The 23490-nt window shown below is 44.3% G+C and overlaps 2 protein-coding genes across 2 annotated transcripts; one reads left to right on the plus strand and one right to left on the minus strand.

Moving 5' to 3' along the window:
- Positions 1–11846: 11846 nt before the first annotated feature.
- LOC117191887 (immune-induced peptide 14-like) lies at positions 11847–12231 on the minus strand. The gene is made up of 2 exons (XM_033396647.1): positions 12042–12231; positions 11847–11973 (listed from the first exon to the last, which is right to left on the minus strand). The coding sequence occupies exons 1-2, from the start codon at positions 12106–12108 to the stop codon at positions 11861–11863; spliced, it is 180 nt and encodes a 59-aa protein (XP_033252538.1). The 5' UTR covers positions 12109–12231; the 3' UTR covers positions 11847–11860.
- Positions 12232–12945: 714 nt separating this feature from the next.
- LOC117190954 (immune-induced peptide 4-like) lies at positions 12946–13316 on the plus strand. Its single transcript, XM_033395947.1, has 2 exons — positions 12946–13072; positions 13145–13316. Exons 1-2 carry the CDS (start codon positions 12997–12999, stop codon positions 13195–13197), a joined length of 129 nt encoding a protein of 42 aa, XP_033251838.1. The 5' UTR covers positions 12946–12996; the 3' UTR covers positions 13198–13316.
- Positions 13317–23490: the final 10174 nt, after the last annotated feature.

Here is a 23490-nt window from a genome sequence, read left to right on the forward strand (position 1 = left end):
CTTCTGTGATATGTCACTGCTACAAGAATATTTCAAAACTTTGCCCCGCCCACTTCCGCCCCCACAAAGAGCGAAAATCTGTGGCATCCACAATTTCGACGATACGAGAAAACTAAAAACGCAGAATCGTAGACGATGACTATATCTTCTAGAGTGCAAAATCTGAACCGGATCGTATAATTATTATAGCCAAAATCAAGAAAACAATTTCATTTTTTCTCGCCCTGTCTCTCTCTAACACACACGTAGCATAGGCGGCTTTGCTTAGAGTAAAACATTAAAGCCTAGATCTCAGAGACTACAAAAGCTAGAGCAACCAAATTTGGTATCCACACTCCTAATATATCGGACCGAGACGAGTTTGTTTCAAAATTTCGCCACACCCCCTTTCGCCCCCGCAAAGGACGAAAATCTGGGAATATTCAAAAATCTCAAAGACTATTAAGGCTAGAGTAACCAAATTTGGTATACGCACTCCTGTTAGATCTTACTATAAAACGTGTATCTCAAAATTTCGCCCCACCCCCTTCCGCCCACACAAAGGACGAAAATCTGTTGCATCCACAATATTGCACTTTCGAGAAAACTAAAAACGCAGAATCATAGATAATGACCATATCTATCAGATTGCTGAATCTGGATCAGATCAGATCATTTTTATAGCCAATAGGAACAAATCAATTAGCAGTGGCTACGCAGCGCCCGACGTCACGCTCAGACTGATTTTCTGTCTCTCTCGCACCCACTCTTTGTCGTGTCGTTTAATATTAGCGGCGTCTGCCGGAGGAGAGCCATACTGACTAAGTATCGGGTATAAATGTAGAGTTGCGGTGTCCGCAATATATTCTTGATCAGCATCAATAGCCGAGTCCATTGAGCCATGTCTGTCTGTCCGTCTGTCCGTCTGTCCGTCCCCTTCAGCGCCTAGTGCTCAAAGACTATAAGAGCGAGAGCAACGATGTTTTGGATCCAGACTTCTGTGATATGTCACTGCTACAAGAATATTTCAAAACTTTGCCCCGCCCACTTCCGCCCCCACAAAGAGCGAAAATCTGTGGCATCCACAATTTCGACGATACGAGAAAACTAAAAACGCAGAATCGTAGATGATCACTATATCTTCTAGAGTGCAAAATCTGAACCGGATCGTATAATTATTATAGCCAAAATCAAGAAAACAATTTCATTTTTTCTCGCCCTGTCTCTCTCTAACACACACGTAGCATAGGCGGCTTTGCTTAGAGTAAAACATTAAAGCCTAGATCTCAGAGACTACAAAAGCTAGAGCAACCAAATTTGGTATCCACACTCCTAATATATCGGACCGAGACGAGTTTGTTTCAAAATTTCGCCACACCCCCTTCCGCCCCCGCAAAGGACGAAAATCTGTGAATATTCAAAAATCTCAAAGACTATTAAGGCTAGAGTAACCAAATTTGGTATACGCACTCCTGTTAGATCTTACTATAAAACGTGTATCTCAAAATTTCGCCCCACCCCCTTCCGCCCACACAAAGGACGAAAATCCGTTGCATCCACAATATTGCACTTTCGAGAAAACTAAAAACGCAGAATCATAGATAATGACCATATCTATCAGATTGCTGAATCTGGATCAGATCAGATCATTTTTATAGCCAATAGGAACAAATCAATTAGCAGTGGCTACGCAGCGCCCGACGTCACGCTCAGACTGATTTTCTGTCTCTCTCGCACCCACTCTTTGTCGTGTCGTTTAATATTAGCGGCGTCTGCCGGAGGAGAACCATACTGACTAAGTATCGGGTATAAATGTAGAGTTGCGGTGTCCGCAATATATTCTTGATCAGCATCAATAGCCGAGTCCATTGAGCCATGTCTGTCTGTCCGTCTGTCCGTCCCCTTTAGCGCCTAGTGCTCAAAGACTATAAGAGCGAGAGCAACGATGTTTTGGATCCAGACTTCTGTGATATGTCACTGCTACAAGAATATTTCAAAACTTTGCCCCGCCCACTTCCGCCCCCACAAAGAGCGAAAATCTGTGGCATCCACAATTTCGACGATACGAGAAAACTAAAAACGCAGAATCGTAGATGATCACTATATCTTCTAGAGTGCAAAATCTGAACCGGATCGTATAATTATTATAGCCAAAATCAAGAAAACAATTTCATTTTTTCTCGCCCTGTCTCTCTCTAACACACACGTAGCATAGGCGGCTTTGCTTAGAGTAAAACATTAAAGCCTAGATCTCAGAGACTACAAAAGCTAGAGCAACCAAATTTGGTATCCACACTCCTAATATATCGGACCGAGACGAGTTTGTTTCAAAATTTCGCCACACCCCCTTCCGCCCCCGCAAAGGACGAAAATCTGGGAATATTCAAAAATCTCAAAGACTATTAAGGCTAGAGTAACCAAATTTGGTATACGCACTCCTGTTAGATCTTACTATAAAACGTGTATCTCAAAATTTCGCCCCACCCCCTTCCGCCCACACAAAGGACGAAAATCCGTTGCATCCACAATATTGCACTTTCGAGAAAACTAAAAACGCAGAATCATAGATAATGACCATATCTATCAGATTGCTGAATCTGGATCAGATCAGATCATTTTTATAGCCAATAGGAACAAATCAATTAGCAGTGGCTACGCAGCGCCCGACGTCACGCTCAGACTGATTTTCTGTCTCTCTCGCACCCACTCTTTGTCGTGTCGTTTAATATTAGCGGCGTCTGCCGGAGGAGAACCATACTGACTAAGTATCGGGTATAAATGTAGAGTTGCGGTGTCCGCAATATATTCTTGATCAGCATCAATAGCCGAGTCCATTGAGCCATGTCTGTCTGTCCGTCTGTCCGTCCCCTTTAGCGCCTAGTGCTCAAAGACTATAAGAGCGAGAGCAACGATGTTTTGGATCCAGACTTCTGTGATATGTCACTGCTACAAGAATATTTCAAAACTTTGCCCCGCCCACTTCCGCCCCCACAAAGAGCGAAAATCTGTGGCATCCACAATTTCGACGATACGAGAAAACTAAAAACGCAGAATCGTAGATGATGACTATATCTTCTAGAGTGCAAAATCTGAACCGGATCGTATAATTATTATAGCCAAAATCAAGAAAACAATTTCATTTTTTCTCGCCCTGTCTCTCTCTAACACACACGTAGCATAGGCGGCTTTGCTTAGAGTAAAACATTAAAGCCTAGATCTCAGAGACTACAAAAGCTAGAGCAACCAAATTTGGTATCCACACTCCTAATATATCGGACCGAGACGAGTTTGTTTCGAAATTTCGCCACACCCCCTTCCGCCCCCGCAAAGGACGAAAATCTGGGAATATTCAAAAATCTCAAAGACTATTAAGGCTAGAGTAACCAAATTTGGTATACGCACTCCTGTTAGATCTGACTATAAAACGTGTATCTCAAAATTTCGCCCCACCCCCTTCCGCCCACACAAAGGACGAAAATCCGTTGCATCCACAATATTGCACTTTCGAGAAAACTAAAAACGCAGAATCATAGATAATGACCATATCTATCAGATTGCTGAATCTGGATCAGATCAGATCATTTTTATAGCCAATAGGAACAAATCAATTAGCAGTGGCTACGCAGCGCCCGACGTCACGCTCAGACTGATTTTCTGTCTCTCTCGCACCCACTCTTTGTCGTGTCGTTTAATATTAGCGGCGTCTGCCGGAGGAGAGCCATACTGACTAAGTATCGGGTATAAATGTAGAGTTGCGGTGTCCGCAATATATTCTTGATCAGCATCAATAGCCGAGTCCATTGAGCCATGTCTGTCTGTCCGTCTGTCCGTCCCCTTCAGCGCCTAGTGCTCAAAGACTATAAGAGCGAGAGCAACGATGTTTTGGATCCAGACTTCTGTGATATGTCACTGCTACAAGAATATTTCAAAACTTTGCCCCGCCCACTTCCGCCCCCACAAAGAGCGAAAATCTGTGGCATCCACAATTTCGACGATACGAGAAAACTAAAAACGCAGAATCGTAGATGATGACTATATCTTCTAGAGTGCAAAATCTGAACCGGATCGTATAATTATTATAGCCAAAATCAAGAAAACAATTTCATTTTTTCTCGCCCTGTCTCTCTCTAACACACACGTAGCATAGGCGGCTTTGCTTAGAGTAAAACATTAAAGCCTAGATCTCAGAGACTACAAAAGCTAGAGCAACCAAATTTGGTATCCACACTCCTAATATATCGGACCGAGACGAGTTTGTTTCAAAATTTCGCCACACCCCCTTTCGCCCCCGCAAAGGACGAAAATCTGGGAATATTCAAAAATCTCAAAGACTATTAAGGCTAGAGTAACCAAATTTGGTATACGCACTCCTGTTAGATCTTACTATAAAACGTGTATCTCAAAATTTCGCCCCACCCCCTTCCGCCCACACAAAGGACGAAAATCTGTTGCATCCACAATATTGCACTTTCGAGAAAACTAAAAACGCAGAATCATAGATAATGACCATATCTATCAGATTGCTGAATCTGGATCAGATCAGATCATTTTTATAGCCAATAGGAACAAATCAATTAGCAGTGGCTACGCAGCGCCCGACGTCACGCTCAGACTGATTTTCTGTCTCTCTCGCACCCACTCTTTGTCGTGTCGTTTAATATTAGCGGCGTCTGCCGGAGGAGAGCCATACTGACTAAGTATCGGGTATAAATGTAGAGTTGCGGTGTCCGCAATATATTCTTGATCAGCATCAATAGCCGAGTCCATTGAGCCATGTCTGTCTGTCCGTCTGTCCGTCTGTCCGTCCCCTTCAGCGCCTAGTGCTCAAAGACTATAAGAGCGAGAGCAACGATGTTTTGGATCCAGACTTCTGTGATATGTCACTGCTACAAGAATATTTCAAAACTTTGCCCCGCCCACTTCCGCCCCCACAAAGAGCGAAAATCTGTGGCATCCACAATTTCGACGATACGAGAAAACTAAAAACGCAGAATCGTAGATGATGACTATATCTTCTAGAGTGCAAAATCTGAACCGGATCGTATAATTATTATAGCCAAAATCAAGAAAACAATTTCATTTTTTCTCGCCCTGTCTCTCTCTAACACACACGTAGCATAGGCGGCTTTGCTTAGAGTAAAACATTAAAGCCTAGATCTCAGAGACTACAAAAGCTAGAGCAACCAAATTTGGTATCCACACTCCTAATATATCGGACCGAGACGAGATTGTTTCAAAATTTCGCCACACCCCCTTCCGCCCCCGCAAAGGACGAAAATCTGGGAATATTCAAAAATCTCAAAGACTATTAAGGCTAGAGTAACCAAATTTGGTATACGCACTCCTGTTAGATCTTACTATAAAACGTGTATCTCAAAATTTCGCCCCACCCCCTTCCGCCCACACAAAGGACGAAAATCCGTTGCATCCACAATATTGCACTTTCGAGAAAACTAAAAACGCAGAATCATAGATAATGACCATATCTATCAGATTGCTGAATCTGGATCAGATCAGATCATTTTTATAGCCAATAGGAACAAATCAATTAGCAGTGGCTACGCAGCGCCCGACGTCACGCTCAGACTGATTTTCTGTCTCTCTCGCACCCACTCTTTGTCGTGTCGTTTAATATTAGCGGCGTCTGCCGGAGGAGAACCATACTGACTAAGTATCGGGTATAAATGTAGAGTTGCGGTGTCCGCAATATATTCTTGATCAGCATCAATAGCCGAGTCCATTGAGCCATGTCTGTCTGTCCGTCTGTCCGTCTGTCCGTCCCCTTTAGCGCCTAGTGCTCAAAGACTATAAGAGCGAGAGCAACGATGTTTTGGATCCAGACTTCTGTGATATGTCACTGCTACAAGAAAATCTCAAAACTTTGCCCCGCCCACTTCCGCCCCCACAAAGAGCGAAAATCTGTGGCATCCACAATTTCGACGATACGAGAAAACTAAAAACGCAGAATCGTAGATGATGACTATATCTTCTAGAGTGCAAAATCTGAACCGGATCGTATAATTATTATAGCCAAAATCAAGAAAACAATTTCATTTTTTCTCGCCCTGTCTCTCTCTAACACACACGTAGCATAGGCGGCTTTGCTTAGAGTAAAACATTAAAGCCTAGATCTCAGAGACTACAAAAGCTAGAGCAACCAAATTTGGTATCCACACTCCTAATATATCGGACCGAGACGAGTTTGTTTCGAAATTTCGCCACACCCCCTTCCGCCCCCGCAAAGGACGAAAATCTGGGAATATTCAAAAATCTCAAAGACTATTAAGGCTAGAGTAACCAAATTTGGTATACGCACTCCTGTTAGATCTTACTATAAAACGTGTATCTCAAAATTTCGCCCCACCCCCTTCCGCCCACACAAAGGACGAAAATCCGTTGCATCCACAATATTGCACTTTCGAGAAAACTAAAAACGCAGAATCATAGATAATGACCATATCTATCAGATTGCTGAATCTGGATCAGATCAGATCATTTTTATAGCCAATAGGAACAAATCAATTAGCAGTGGCTACGCAGCGCCCGACGTCACGCTCAGACTGATTTTCTGTCTCTCTCGCACCCACTCTTTGTCGTGTCGTTTAATATTAGCGGCGTCTGCCGGAGGAGAACCATACTGACTAAGTATCGGGTATAAATGTAGAGTTGCGGTGTCCGCAATATATTCTTGATCAGCATCAATAGCCGAGTCCATTGAGCCATGTCTGTCTGTCCGTCTGTCCGTCTGTCCGTCCCCTTTAGCGCCTAGTGCTCAAAGACTATAAGAGCGAGAGCAACGATGTTTTGGATCCAGACTTCTGTGATATGTCACTGCTACAAGAATATTTCAAAACTTTGCCCCGCCCACTTCCGCCCCCACAAAGAGCGAAAATCTGTGGCATCCACAATTTCGACGATACGAGAAAACTAAAAACGCAGAATCGTAGATGATGACTATATCTTCTAGAGTGCAAAATCTGAACCGGATCGTATAATTATTATAGCCAAAATCAAGAAAACAATTTCATTTTTTCTCGCCCTGTCTCTCTCTAACACACACGTAGCATAGGCGGCTTTGCTTAGAGTAAAACATTAAAGCCTAGATCTCAGAGACTACAAAAGCTAGAGCAACCAAATTTGGTATCCACACTCCTAATATATCGGACCGAGACGAGTTTGTTTCGAAATTTCGCCACACCCGCTTCCGCCCCCGCAAAGGACGAAAATCTGGGAATATTCAAAAATCTCAAAGACTATTAAGGCTAGAGTAACCAAATTTGGTATACGCACTCCTGTTAGATCTTACTATAAAACGTGTATCTCAAAATTTCGCCCCACCCCCTTCCGCCCACACAAAGGACGAAAATCCGTTGCATCCACAATATTGCACTTTCGAGAAAACTAAAAACGCAGAATCATAGATAATGACCATATCTATCAGATTGCTGAATCTGGATCAGATCAGATCATTTTGATAGCGAATAGGAACAAATCAATTTGCAGTGGCTACGCAGCGCCCGACGTCACGCTCAGACTGATTTTCTGTCTCTCTCGCACCCACTCTTTGTCGTGTCGTTTAATATTAGGGGCGTCTGCCGGAGGAGAGCCATACTGACTAAGTATCGGGTATAAATGTAGAGTTGCGGTGTCCGCAATATATTCTTGATCAGCATCAATAGCCGAGTCCATTGAGCCATGTCTGTCTGTCCGTCTGTCCGTCCCCTTCAGCGCCTAGTGCTCAAAGACTATAAGAGCGAGAGCAACGATGTTTTGGATCCAGACTTCTGTGATAAGTCACTGCTACAAGAATATTTCAAAACTTTGCCCCGCCCACTTCCGCCCCCACAAAGAGCGAAAATCTGTGGCATCCACAATTTCGACGATACGAGAAAACTAAAAACGCAGAATCGTAGATGATGACTATATCTTCTAGAGTGCAAAATCTGAACCGGATCGTATAATTATTATAGCCAAAATCAAGAAAACAATTTCATTTTTTCTCGCCCTGTCTCTCTCTAACACACACGTAGCATAGGCGGCTTTGCTTAGAGTAAAACATTAGCGCCTAGATCTCAGAGACTATAAAAGCTAGAGCAACCAAATTTGGTATCCACACTCCTAATATATCGGACCGAGACGAGTTTGTTTCAAAATTTCGCCACACCCTCTTCCGCCCCCGCAAAGGATGAAAATCTGGGGATATTCACAAATCTCAGAGACTATTAAGGCTAGAGTAACCAAATTTGGTATCCGCACTCCTGTTAGATCTCACTATAAAACGTGTATCTCAAAATTTCGCCCCCCCCCCTTCCGCTCCCACAAAGGACGAAAATCTGTCGCATCCACAATATTGAGGATACGAGAAAACTAAAAACGCAGAATCATAGATAATGATCATATATATCAGATTGCTGAATCTGGATCAGATCAGATAATTTTTATAGCCAAAAGGAACAAATAAATTTGCACTGGCTACGCAGCACCCGACGTCACGCTCAGACTGATTTTCTGTCTCTCTCGCACGCACTCCTTGTCGTGTCGTTTAATATTAGCGGCGTCTGCCGGAGGAGAGCCATACTGACTTAGTATCGGGTATAACTGTAGAGTTGCGGTCTCCGCAGCAACTCACAACGTTCCCCCTCGTTATTTTTGAAGTGTCTTGATTAGTTTTTTATACCCGATACTCAAAATGAGTATTGGGGTATATTAGATTTGTGGTAAAAGTCGATGTGTGTAACGTCCAAAAGGAATCGTTTCCGACCCCATAAAGTATATATATTCTTGATATATATATTCCATCAATAGCCGAGTCGATTGAGCCATGTCTGTCTGTCCGTCTGTCCGTCCGTTCGTCTGTCCGTCCCTATTAGCGCCTAGTGCTCAAAGACTATAAGAGCTAGAGCAGCGATGTTTTGGATCCAGACTTCTGTGATATGTCACTGCTACAAAAATATTTCAAAACTTCGCCCCGCCCACTTCCGCCCCCACAAAGGACGAAAATCTGTGGCATCCACAATTTTAAAGATATGAGAAAACCAAAAACGTAGAATTGTAGAGAATGACCATATCTTTAAGACTGCGGAATCTGAATTGGATCGTATTATTATTATAGCCAGCATCAAGAAAACAATTTCATTTTTTCTCGCCCTGTCTCTCTCTAACACACACGTAGCATAGGCGGCTTTGCTTAGAGTAAAACATTAGCGCCTAGATCTCAGAGACTACAAAAGCTAGAGCAACCAAATTTGGTATCCACACTCCTTATATATCGGACCGAGACGAGTTTGTTTCAAAATTTCGGCACACCCCCTTCCGCCACCGCAAAGGATGAAAATCTGGGGATATTCACAAATCTCAGAGACTATTAAGGCTAGAGTAACCAAATTTGGTATCCGCACTCCTGTTAGATCTCACTTTAAAACGTATATCTTAAAATTTCGCCCCACCCCCTTCCGCCCCCACAAAGGACGAAAATCTGTTGCATCCACAATATTGAGGATACGAGAAAACTAAAAACGCAGAATCATAGACGAGGGGGAACGTTGTGAGTTGCTGCGGACACCGCAACTCGACGGTTATACCCGATACTAAGTCAGTATGGCTCTCCTCCGGCAGACGCCGCTAATATTAAACGACACGACAAAGAGTGCGTGCGAGAGAGACAGCAAATCAGTCTGAGCGTGACGTCGTGTGCTGCGTAGCCACTGCAAATTGATTTGTTCCTATTGGCTATAGAAATGATCTGATCTGATCCAGATTCAGCAATCTGATAGATATGGTCATTATCTATGATTCTGCGTTTTTAGTTTTCTCGAATGTGCAATTTTGTGGATGCAACAGATTTTCGTCCTTTGTGTGGGCGGAAGGGGGTGGGGCGAAATTTTGAGATACACGTTTTATAGTAAGGTCTAACAGGAGTGCGGATACCAAATTTCGTTACTCTAGCCTTAATAGTCTCTGAGATTTTTGAATATCCCCAGATTTTCGTCCTTTGCGGGGGCGGAAGGGGGTGTGGCGAAATTTTGAAACAAACTCGTCTCGGTCCGATATATTAGGAGTGTGGATACCAAATTTGGTTGCTCTAGCTTTTGTAGTCTCTGAGATCTAGGCGCTAATGTTTTACTCTAAGCAAAGCCGCCTATGCTACGTGTGTGTTAGAGAGAGACAGGGCGAGAAAAAATGAAATTGTTTTCTTGATGCTGGCTATAATAATAATACGATCCAATTCAGATTCCGCAGTCTTAAAGATATGGTCATTCTCTACAATTCTACGTTTTTGGTTTTCTCATATCTTTAAAATTGTGGATGCCACAGTGGGCGGGGCGAAGTTTTGAAATATTTTTGTAGCAGTGACATATCACAGAAGTCTGGGTCCAAAACATCGTTGCTCTAGCTCTTATAGTCTTTGAGCACTAGGCGCTGAAGGGGACGGACGGACGGACAGACGGACAGACGGACAGACAGACATGGCTCAATCGACTCGGCTATTGATGCTGATCAAGAATATATATACTTTATGGGGTCGGAAACGATTCCTTCTGGACGTTACACACATCCACTTTTACCACAAATCTAATATACCCCAATACTCATTTTGAGTATCGGGTATAAAAACAAGAGACGAACAGCTGATGACAGAGTGATCGCGGATTTATCGTCCGACCCTCAGAAATATACCGAAACATACCGCCTCATTTTAAAAATATACCGTAAATATACTGACGAATTCAAGTTCTATTTTACATATTCCGATTTTGATCTTCCGTCAAATATTACTAGCTATATAAAACATTTTGCCATGCCCACATATTTGTATACTGTTTATGAATTAATTTTTTATTTAACTGGTTTTTTCTAAATATATGCTTTTATTGGATCTTGTCTAAAAGAAGGTTTAGCGAAAGAGGTCAAGTAAAAAAAGGTTTTAGCGAAATAGGTCAAAACAAAAAAAGAAAAAGGATAGTCTTTTATATTGCTCAATTTATGGATTCCGTGGAATAATTCTGTCTAACTAAAATTCTTAGTTCTGGCCAAATAATTTTAGGCCGTTGATGAATAAATTGTCTTTAAGATTGGGTAGTTTTTAGTCCTTGCTTTTATTGTATATTGACTAAAACAAGGCTTAAACAAAATAGTTCAACAAAAAAAAAACAATCGCTATGTTGCGTGTAAACCGTAGTATAGGCCTTTGTATACCCTATTTTGTTAATTTTATATGAAAGTATAAATATGATATGAAGATAAAACTTAACTAATAAAGACCTTTTCTGAAATTGATATGTTTTAGACATATTCATGTATATGATGAGTGTCTTGTAAATATATCCCGATCCCGATACATATTCTTGGTCTCTGAAAGAAGAAAATAAGCTTCAAATATCGTTGAAATAGGTTTAAAACAGAGACTAATTTGTTTTTGCATTAATTAGAGCTTGGGATGACAAACATATTCACAATTCTATAATATCCATTTCCCCCAGGGTATGTTTCCATGGAATGGGACTCATTGTTGTGAACCGGTTATTACCGATTCATACCCGATTCAAATAAATACCGAAATATACGGTCTCATCTTCAAAATATACCGACGAATTATTCATATTCCTCGTTTTCTTTCTTCCAGCTATATAAAACATTTAGCCATGCCCACATAATTTTATAGGAGTGATGAATCAATTTCCTAATTTAAATAATTGCACGGATTTTAATATAACGTTGAAAAGCAGAGAGGAACAGCTGTTGATCTTGCATGTTCAGTGTGTACAACCCAACGGGAAGGAAATACCAAACCTAGTATTTTCCGTCAAGACCAAGTGTGACCATCGCTTGCTTGGCGCACTCTTCTAACAATTCAAAAACAAGGCTGAAATGTTTCACATATTTAAGTACTATTTATTTGTGTTATTTCATTAGTTCCATTTAGTTTTTGCGTATGTACTGAGTACGGTCCCATTTGGATGAGGGTATGGCCGCCAGCATTCAGCAATTGGGTAGCTAATTGAACGAAAGGTGCATTGATAAGCAATCAATTCCATCTGAGAAATACGTTTTCGACTACTTACCAGTCTCCGCCGTCGTGAAGGCCGCAATTAGAGCACATACAAAGCCGCAGATCTTCAGGCAGTTCATGTTTAAGCTGTACAATCTGGTTCTACAATGATTATCCGACACTGGGACGCGACTCTTATACTCTTATAGGATCTCTTTGAATTAAAATTGTTGTCTTTGTACATCCACAATCTGTGCCACAGCGAAACATGGCAGGGCCCGCTAGTTTAAAATAAATATATTTTTCATAATTATATTAACTGTTTTCATATATAAATTAAAAATATTTACCACAAACTTAATATAATATATTTATTTTAAAGTGTTTTACACTTGTGACATTTTATTGTAATACATTTAAATTTAAATCAAATTGAGTGCTATTTAATTTTACTATGGTTATATTCAAAAACCGAATATTTAACTTTAGCATCGGTTTGTTTCTTTTTACTATTGCGATAGTAGCTATATGGGTCTCGAATAAATTGTTAATGGAGTTCCAATGAATGACTTTTACTAGCTTTTCTAGAGAAATATTGTCCCCCTAAGTTGCACAATGATTTCTGTCTATGATAATACCAAACGTGATTGTAAACAGATCTCTCACAGCCTTACAATATTCTCTGTTTATAAACAGTACTAGTTTTTCGAAAGTATATATATAAATATGCATGTATGTACATAGGTACGTTTTCAGATAACAGTCAGCAGTAATAAAATGCGTAGAAAACCCAGACCGGTCCGGTTCTCGATTAACACGAATCGCATTGCACAAAACAGAAGGCGAAGCTCTGACTGACGCCTAAGAGATAAGAAGCTCCTTGAACCTGTGCAATCCCCCGATCTGGGAGGAGGGAATTTCCCAGTACCAGCACGAGCACACTCTGCATTGGGTGCCCGCTGAGCTATAAAAGATCGTCAGTGGGGCATCAGTATCACAGTCGTACCGAAAACCAAAACAAAATCAACATGAAATTCTTCCAAGCTGTTGCCCTGCTCCTGTCCATGCTCGCCGCCCTGTCCAAAGCCGAGCCTGTTCCCAAGCGTAAGTAGGAGAATGGGAGGACTAATTTTGAATAAACTTCATTTAAATAAATATACGCACATCCTTTTGCAGCTGGAACTGTGCTGGTCCAGACGGACAATGTCCAGTACATTCGCACCGGCTAGAACATCCCGAGTTCCCGTACAAGAACTACAAATGTTTGTGTTGACCGACGGAGTTGATTTTCATGAATAAAAACGGATTGCCAAGGAAATGAGAAAATAAATATGCTTGTCAAAAGGAATTGTGCATTTTCATGGATACATTTTTGCAGCTAGTTTACATTTTGAGATAATTAGTTCTACTGGAACGAGTGCTTGTTTGTTATCACCGTTCAGAGATTGATTGATGCGCACCTGCCTTGACTTTGTCATACCCCGTACATTGCCCCGCTACCCCGTCTGGACATGTGTCTAGTACTCGCACAGAACTTGTTATTCGCATCCAAATGGAAATTGTTCAAAACTCGTTTTAATTGTTTGACTTGCAAACTGCTGACGGAACAGCCAGCGGCTCTGCGACTCGGACTAAAGCTTCAGCCATTCGAAAACAGCTAAACATACACTACACACTGGCTTCTCGGGGAACAAGATACGGGGTAAACCTTAAACAATTTTCCAAGTGAAAACTATTCGGTCGTCCTGTTTCGGCCACAGCTTCTGCCATTGTTCCGCTTTGTGTGTGGCGTCAGAGTCATAGTGGCGCCACACCACAACATACCCAGCATACCCCCCCTGCCCCACCACTATATGGTTCGTTACTTCAACAATTATTTTAAACTTTTACCGCAAATATTTCCTTGGTTGGTTTTACGCCTGAAATAAATCGCAATAGAAGCTGCCGCAGCTCGACGCTCCGTCCGGTTAACAGTTCAAAAAGTCTAGCGGCGACAAGGTGGCAGAGTAAGGGTAAGGTCTGGCAGCTGGCGGTAAGTAATTTCTTAAGTGTAGCAACCAAATATTTATAAATTTACTTATTTATTAAATTAACAAATTATCTGTTAATAATGGTACTTAGTTACTAAAGGCGGAAAAAGATAAGTTAAAAGTTAGCTAAATTTAAATGATTATAAATATTGCATGCAATTAGTTTAAGAGACAGTTCAGTGGATAGGGTTTGACAGAGGGAGTTATAATTATGGCATAAAACCCTAAAAGGTTCATGATCAGCATAATTAGACCTACATATGGGTAAACGGATAGGCCTAAAAGTACGGGTAGGTCAAGATGGAACGGCCAAGTCAATCTGACCCAAGAGAGTTTGGGAGTCAACAGTCATTGCATATTCTGCGATGGTGCAACGACGGCAGGTCAATAAGATTTAGCCTAGACCGGTAGGGTGGCAAGATTCTACCCGAGTCCCAGTTAAAGTTCCGAAGGGCAAAAATTAAAAATTGCTTTTGCACGGATTCAATAACAGCCTGCTGCTCTTTATACTGCGGGCTCCACACACAAGAACAATACTCCAATATAGGACGTACTAACGAGATGTACAGTTGTTTCGTAACGTACGGGTCGTCAAACTCCTTGGACCAACGCTTGATGAACGTTAAAACACTGTACGGTGAGGCTTGTAGCTGCTGTGAGGAGGCCAAGGGTTTTTGGGGGTCCGCCGAAAATTAGGCACCATCTGACGAGAGGCAAGAGAAATTCTCTTTAACAGTCGGCAAAGAGGGCCTGGGATCAGAGAGTGGGTCAGAGCCAGGTCAGACTTCCTCGTCGAAAGGAGAGCGGGTTCGAAGTCGAAGTTCGACGAAAAGAGAGGCTACAAATAGATGTCATTGGACGCCATTGCAGCATTCCAAGCCTGGTCGACAGCATTGGATGGTGTTCATTTTCTAAAGTGGCAGCGGGGTTTTTAAATATTCAAAAAAAAAAGAGAGAAAAACCTTTTAAATTAAACGAGGGGGAACGTTGTGAGTTGCTGCGGACACCGCAACTCTACGGTTATACCCGATACTAAGTCAGTATGGCTCTCCTCCGGCAGACGCCGCTAATATTAAACGACACGACAAAGAGTGCGTGCGAGAGAGACAGAAAAGCAGTCTGAGCGTGACGTCGGGCGCTGCGTAGCCACTGCAAATTGATTTGTTCCTATTGGCTATAAAAATGATCTGATCTGATCCAGATTCAGCAATCTGATAGATATGGTCATTATCTATGATTCTGCGTTTTTAGTTTTCTCGAATGTGCAATATTGTGGATGCAACAGATTTTCGTCCTTTGTGTGGGCGGAAGGGGGTGGGGCGAAATTTTGAGATACACGTTTTATAGTAAGATCTAACAGGAGTGCGGATACCAAATTTGGTTACTCTAGCCTTAATAGTCTCTGAGATTTTTGAATATCCCCAGATTTTCGTCCTTTGCGGGGGCGGAAGGGGTTGTGGCGCAATTTTGAAACAAACTCGTCTCGGTCCGATATATTAGGAGTGTGGATACCAAATTTGGTTGCTCTAGCTTTTGTAGTCTCTGAGATCTAGGCGCTAATGTTTTACTCTAAGAAAAGCCGCCTATGCTACGTGTGTGTTAGAGAGAGACAGGGCGAGAAAAAATGAAATTGTTTTCTTGATGCTGGCTATAACGAGGTGGAACGTTGTGAGTTGCTGCGGAGCCCGCAACTCTACAGTTATACCCGATACTAGGTCAGTATGGCTCTCTCCGGCAGACGCCGCTAATATTGAACGACACGACAAAGAGTGCGTGCGAGAGAGACAGAAAATCAGTCTGAGCGTGACGTCGGGGGCTGCGTAGCCACTGCAAATTGATTTGTTCCTTTTGGCTACAAAAATGATCCGATCTCATCCAGATTCAGCAATCTGATAGATATGGTCATTATCTATGATTCTGCGTTTTTAGTTTTCTCAAATGTGCAATATTGTGGATGCAACAGATTTTCGTCCTTTGTGGGGCCGGAAAAGGGTGGGTCGAAATTCTGAGATATGCATTTTGTAGTGGGATCTAACAGAAGTGCGGACACCAAATTTGGTTACTCTAGCCTTAATAGTCTCTGAGATTTGTGCATGCCCCAGATTTTCGTCCTTTGCGGGGGCGGAAGGGGGTGTGGCGAAATTTGGACATGAAACGGTCAAGGTCCGATATCATAGGAGTGTGGATACCAAATTTGGTTGCTCTGGCTCTTATAGGTTCTGAGATCCTTGAAGTCATATTTTGCAATTGGCAAAACCGACTATGAAACCTGTGTGTTAGAGAGAGACAGAGCGAGATAGAATGAAATTGTTTTCTTGATTCTGGCTATAATAATTATACGATCGGGTTGAGATTTTACACTCTAGAACATATAGTCATCTTCTACGATTCTGCGTTTTTGGTTTTATCGTATCTTTAAAAATGTAGATGCCACAGATTTTCGTCCTTTGTGGGGGCGGAAGTGGGCGGGGCGAAGTTTTGAATTATTTTTGTAGCAGTGACATATCACAGAAGTCTGGATCCAAAACATCGTTGCTCTAGCTCTTATAGTCTTTGAGCACTAGGCGCTGAAGGGGACGGACGGACAGACAGGGCTCAATCGACTCGGCTATTGATGCTGATCAAGAATATATATACTTTATGGGGTCGGAAACGATTCCTTCTGGACGTTACACACATCCACTTTTACCACAAATCTAATATACCCCAATACTCATTTTGAGTATCGGCTATAATAATTATACGATCTGGTTCAGATTTTGCACTCTAGAAGACATAGTCATCTTCTACGATTCTGCGTGTTTAGTTTTCTCGTGTCGTCGAAATTGTGGATGCCACAGATTTTCGCCCTTTCTGGGGGCGGAAGTGGGCGGGGCAAAGTTTTGAAATATTCTTGTAGCAGTGACATATCACAGAAGTCTGGATCCAAAACATCGTTTCTTTCGCTCTTATAGTCTTTGAGCACTAGGCGCTGAAGTGGACGGACAGACGGACAGACGGACGGACGGACAGACAGACAGACAGACATGGCTCAATCGACTCGGCTATTGATGCTGATCAAGAATATATATACATTATGGGGTCGGAAACGATTCCTTTTGGACGTTACACACATCCACTTTTACCACAAATCTAATATACCCCAATACTTTTTTTTTAGTATCGGGTATAATAATTATACGATCTGGTTCAGATTTTGCACTCTAGAAGATATAGTCATCTTCTACGATTCTGCGTTTTTAGTTTTCTCGTATCGTCGAAATTGTGGATGCCACAGATTTTCGCCGTTTGTGGGGGCGGAAGTGGGCGGGGCAAAGTTTTGAAATATTCTTGTAGCAGTGACATATCACAGAAGTCTGGATCCAAAACATCGTTTCTCTCGCTCTTATAGTCTTTGAGCACTAGGCGCTGAAGGGGACGGACAGACGGACAGACGGACGGACGGACAGACGGACAGACAGACGACATGGCTCAATCGACTCGGCTATTGATGCTGATCAAGAATATATATACTTTATGGGGTCGGAAACGATTCCTTTTGGACGTTACACACATCCACTTTTACCACTAATCTAATATACCCCAATAAACATTTTGAGTATCGGGTATAAACACCCTACCTTGGTCTTGTTGTGCCCGATAACACATGATTTGCTACAAGACCCCTTATATTATGGGGGACCTACAGGGGCTTGCTGCAGGAGATCAAACACTATTGCCTCTACTCACACATTATAAACATTTATTCATTGCTTATGACTAAAATTCTTGATCCCTTGTAATTAAGTTTATTCATTAGTTTCTCCCTTCCCCGAGTATTGGCTACGACTTAATTTTAAATAAAATAGAGTGAAGTAATGTAAATAAGTAAGAAGCTTAGATTAGATATGTTTGAGAACAGATAATTTGAATAGGAATGAAAACAAAAGAAATGTAAGAAATTTTAATCTGAGCATTCGCTGGCACATCGATCCATCAAAAGGGAAGGTGTAATACGCGAGAGACGTAGGGAATAGAATCAAAAGGAGAGCAATTATCTACGACTTTCCGATGCCCTCTCTTTTCATCCCACTAATTGGGTGTGCTCCCGTGACGAACCTTCAGAGCATTCGCCACACAAAAAAATGGAAGATAATTTATTTGTTTAATTAAAACCACTTATCTGGTCTGATGAGCTCGTGAGGTGGCTCAAAGGGGGCCTAGCTGAGGCCACCGGACGGGTCGTAGGTTGCGGATAGCGAACGACCTACCTATATACAGGTCATATAGGTAGGTCAGCTGCGAATAATCGGACATCCCTAGGGAGAGTACCGAAAATAAGCAGCCCCGGACAGCCAGTGGGTGTTCGCGAAGTAGCAACACTGACGATGCGCTTGTGGTGCCGCCTCGTATAAGTAGCTCACACACTCCCCTATCCCTACACACTACCTACCCACATCCCAACCTCCCACATTCAGCTCACACCGGGCCGGACTAAGAGTGTTATTCGACCCGTGCCGAGAGTCAGCCTGGCTGGGGGCCCGGTATATAAAACTAGCCCAGTCGTTAACGGAGAGCTCAGGGACTTGGCAGCCCCCTGTTCTAAGTATGCCTTATCCGGGCAACGTGGATCTCTGCCCGGACGGACCGTACCCCTTCTCTGCAGCTCGTGGGAAAAGAATGGAAGAATTTAAAAACAAAAAAAATGAGTCTGGCACTCCCCAAATGCCAACAGGGAGCAATCCCAAACAGGGGAAGGCAGCGGCCCAAAGGCCTGGCCCGACCCGCAAATCAGCAGGGAAAACCTGCGCGGCGGAAGATGCTAGGGAGAGCCCAAAGGGGTCCCATCCCGGTGTCGGGGTGGGTGGTGAATTGGCTCCCAAAATCGATACCTTGGCAGAGTGGCTATGCAATCCTGCGGCTGCTCTGCCTGCTGGTAAAGTGGCGGGTGATGAGTCACCATCTACTAGTGTCCAAGCCAAATCTTTCACATATGCCGATAGAAGGAGTGCTGGCAATATACTCCGTCGGCAGAACGCAAGCCAGATGTCCAGCCCGACGGACAAATGGATAAAAAAGGTTGAGTGGGCCTCGAAGGTGCTGCCGAACTTTGGCAAGGAAGCACCGAAGAAGGAAGCCCCTCAGCCAAAAAGGCAGCGCTCACAAGAGACTCCGGGGCCGACACCGAAGCGCTCCAGAGTGCTGCCTAGCACATCATTTGCGCAGATTGCCAGAGAAAGGACGCTGATTGGCGTCCTGGACAAAGGCAGCGCGGACTCCCGGATACCTAGAAACCAGTGGAAGTGGGTGGAAGCGGCACTGGCCGACCGCTGCTTCGAGCTGCTGGAAAAGCAGCCTGGACCCCCCCCCGTCTGCAAAGACATGGGCTGGTACCAGGGCTGCATAAAAATCGTAGCCTGTGAAGACGAGCGCTCCGTACAGCTGTACAAAGCAGCGGTAGCGCAAGTCGGGGAAGTCTACCCAGGGGCGAAGCTCGTCGCTGTAGACTGGAGCGAAGTGCCCAGTAGACCAAGGGCGAGAGTCTGGGTGCCCGCCTCCATGAAGGAGCCGGAGCGCATCCTAAAAATGTTGCAAAGATGCAACCCCCACCTCCCAACAGCAGATTGGAAGGTGGTCAAAGTTGAGACGACACAGGGCCCCACAAACCAGGCGGTGGTCGTCCTCAACAAAGAGTCGCTGGCCCCGATTGAGGCTGCCAAAGGCGAGCTCAATTTTGGGTTCAGCTCTGTGACCGTAAAGGTCTACAAGTCGGATGCGGCGGCTGAGGCACGTCCTGTCGACAAGCCAGTTGAGCAGGACGCTGCCTCGGAGATCGAAGCACCCGACGATCACACAGAGATAGACCCAGAGGGCTACTCCACCGATGGCACGCTGAGATGCGACTTCGAGGCGATGTGTTGCCACGAGGAAGTCTAGGACGATCCGGATGCCGACATTACAGTGGTGGAGAACACTAAGGATGTCCTTGAGGCTCCTTCAGATCAATCTCCACCACTGTAAAGCGCATCCGCTGCTCTTATACTCCGCCTCGAAGAGAGCGGAGCAGACGTAGCCCTGATCCAGGAACCTTGGATAGTGGGAGACAAGGTTTGTGGACTAGGGTCGAAGGAGTACAAGATAATTGTAGCTCAACATGAAGGTAAAACCCGCACCTGCATTCTCGCCAGAAAGCACCTTAATATCTTTCTGCTCCATAACTATAGCGATAGCGACAACACGGCGGCAAGCCTAGAGCTGAAAGGGACACATCTAAGGCTGATGTCGTCCTACATGGCCCATGAGGGAAACGATCCTCCCAACGACCTGGTTCGCAAGCTAGCCAGCGACAGCGAGAGGTCGGACATAGACCTATTAATAGGTTGCGATGCCAACGCTCACCACACTCAATGGGGGAGCTCGAACACAAATGTAAGGGGTGAGTCACTTTTCAGCTTCATCCTCAACTCAAATCTATTTATTTGTAATCGGGGCAACGACCCCACTTTTATAATTAAAAATCGACAGGAGGTTATTGACATCACCCTAGTGTCTTCCAACCTGTTAGACATAGTCAAGAGTTGGCAAGTCCTTGATGACCACTCTTTCTCTGACCACAGATACATCGAAACCACACTATCTCTCGAGTGTCCGAAACCTAAGGACCATATTAATCCCAGGAAAGCCAACTGGGAAAAATATAGCTCAGCCCTGGAGGACTTACTCCCCTCCAAAGCACCATCATGCCCTGACACAAAAGACGACCTAGATCGCCTAGTGAACAGGTTCACAGAGGCATGCAACAAAGCCTTCGCGGCAGCGTGCCCCTCTAGCAAACCTAGGGGGAAAAAGAAACCCCCTGGTGGTCAAAACAAATAGACATCCTACGTAAAAGCTGCAGGACCCTCTTCAACAGGGCCAAAAGCGCGAACGAGGAGAGCCACTGGGCAGACTACAAAATCAGTCTGTCACTATATAAAAAGGAAACAAGGAAAGCAAAAAGGGCCTCTTGGCAAAAATTTTGCTCGGAAATTGAGGAAACGTCAGAGGCCGCAAGGCTTCGCAAGATTCTCTCAAAAACTAACCCTCGGTAGGGTATCTTAAAAGGAATGACGGCACGTGGACTAACTCCAGTGAGGAGTCCCTGCAGATTCTACTAGACACACATTTTCCAGGGTGCACAACCATCGAGACGGCACATCTTCCAGGAGAGGGACCGGTAACCTCGATGGATCACATCCTCACAAAACGTAACATAAGCTGGGCAATAAACAGCTTCAACCCGTTCAAATCGCCAGGCCCAGACCAGGTAATCCCGGCCCAGCTTCAGAAGGCCGGGGATACGGCCATCAACTGGCTACAAGGTATCTTCAGGAAGATACTGGCTGTGGGTACAATCCCGCGAACATGGCTTAAGGCAAAGATAGTCTTCATTCCCAAAGCTGGGAAAGCCTCGCACTCAGCTGCAAAAGACTTTAGACCAATCAGCCTATCGTCCTTCCTCCTCAAAACCTTTGAGAGACTCGTCGGGCTGCAACTGAGGACAACTATACACCCTCAGTTGCTGTCAGGCGCACAGCATGCCTACCGGAAAGGAAAATCCACGGAAACGGCTCTTCATGAAGTGATCTCAGCGGTAGAGAAATCTCTGCATCACAAAGAGTACTCACTCATAGCCTTTCTCGATATTGAGGGAGCTTTCAACAACGTTGTACCGGGCGCCATTACAGAAGCCCTGACTGACCTGGGGGTGGACCGTCACTTGGTGATGCTCATTGATCAATTGCTCACATGCAGGACGGTGACATCATCGATGGGATCGTCCGCCCAGTCAAGGTATGTCAACAGAGGCACCCCGCAAGGTGGTGTCCTGTCTCCTCTTCTGTGGAACATAGCAGTCAACAAGATTCTATGTGACCTAGAAGGGGGGGCTGCAATGTCGTGGCCTATGCGGACGACGTTGCGATTATCTTCTCGGGGAAATACCCCCAAACACTGTGCGACTTAATGTCCACAAAGCTAGCGCAACTGTCGGATTGGACAGAATCGCGCGGTCTGGGAGTAAATCCCTCAAAAACGGAACTCGTACTATTCACAAATAAATACAAGGTCCCGCCCCTCAACCCTCCAATACTACAAGGATGCAGGCTCTCCTTTAGCGACAGTGCCAGTTACTTAGGGGTGGTAATTGACAAGAAGCTTAGCTGGAACCTGAATGTCAAAGACAGTGAAGAAGGCAATGACTGCACTCTACACATGCAAAAAAGCTATTGGGCTAAGATGGGGTATGATCCCAAGCATAGTCCAATGGATATATCAAGCTATAGTTAGACCAATACTACTCTACGGAGTTACGGTGTGGTGGCCGGCCCTATCAAAAAGGGCGATCACCAAGCAACTGGGCAAAGTCCAGCGGACTGCCGCCCTATGCATCAGCGGAGCTCTTCGCACCACCCCAAATGATGCGCTAAATGCCATCCTATGCCTACAGAGCCTTGACCTCGCAGGAAAGGAACGGGCAGAAGCAGCAGCAATACGTCTAAGAGACTCAGATCAATGGGTGACACAGTGCATAGGTCACTCAGCCATATTAAATAATAGCAGTACCGTCCCCTCAAAAACAGACTACCAAGTTCCAAGAGAGTACACAGACACTCCCTTCGACACAATCATCCCTCACAGAGACGAATGGCTCGAGGGACTCCCAGGCCCAGATGGGGCCATAAACATCTTCACAGATGGATCAAAGCTGGACGACAGAGTCGGAGGGGAATCTACTCTGAACAGCTAAGCATAAGGCATTCCTTCAGACTCCCAGATCATTGCAGTGTCTTTCAAGCGGAAGTCATAGCAATCAGGGAGGCTCTAGACTGCCTACAAGCGGCTGCCGTCACGGCAACCAAGCTAAACATTTATAGCGACAGCCAGGCTGCGATCAAATCGCTAAGCGCGATTTCCTCGAACTCGGCCACCGTGGCAGACTGCCGCAAATCTCTGCACGAGATGGCTCAGCAATTTGCTATTAGCCTGATTTGGGTCCCGGGCCACCGGGACATCGAGGGCAACTGTATAGCGGACGAGCTGGCCAGATCTGGCACTACAATCCCCCTTCTCCAAGACAAGGAGGATATCTGTATGCCAATGGCCACCTGTAAGCTCATTATAAGGGAGCAATAGAAGCGACTAAACAACGATATGTGGCAAACAGTGCCACGATGTCGCACAACTCGGCAAACATGGCCGACCATGGACATGAAGCGCACCTCCGAGCTCCTCAAGTTAAGCAGGAAAAGGTGCAGCGTAGTCACACGTTCCCTCACGGGACACTGGCTAATAGGCACCCACGCTAACAGGCTGGGGGCCCCACATAACGATTTTTGTCGCAGCTGTAGAGACGAGGAAGAGGAGGAGACAGTGGAACATCTGTTCTGCTCCTTCCCAGATCTCAGCAGAAGAAAGCTACAGCACCTGGGCTCAGCCTTTCTACACGACATCTCAGAGATGTCCAAACTATGT

The sequence above is a fragment of the Drosophila miranda genome (assembly GCF_003369915.1).
Source record: "Drosophila miranda strain MSH22 chromosome Y unlocalized genomic scaffold, D.miranda_PacBio2.1 Contig_Y1_pilon, whole genome shotgun sequence".
Classification (NCBI taxonomy): Eukaryota; Metazoa; Arthropoda; class Insecta; order Diptera; family Drosophilidae; genus Drosophila; species Drosophila miranda.

What these genes read in the sequence shown, in the direction of transcription:
- LOC117191887 (XM_033396647.1), bottom strand. Translation starts at nt 12,108, where the DNA reads ATGAACTGCCTGAAGATCTGCGGCTTTGTATGTGCTCTAATTGCGGCC. An exon ending in CTTCACGACGGCGGAGACTG is followed by an intron (nt 11,974 to 12,041) that starts GTAAGTAGTCGA and finishes TCGTTCAATTAG; the next exon opens with CTACCCAATTGCTGAATGCT.
- LOC117190954 (XM_033395947.1), top strand. Translation starts at nt 12,997, where the DNA reads ATGAAATTCTTCCAAGCTGTTGCCCTGCTCCTGTCCATGCTCGCCGCC. An exon ending in AGCCGAGCCTGTTCCCAAGC is followed by an intron (nt 13,073 to 13,144) that starts GTAAGTAGGAGA and finishes ATCCTTTTGCAG; the next exon opens with CTGGAACTGTGCTGGTCCAG.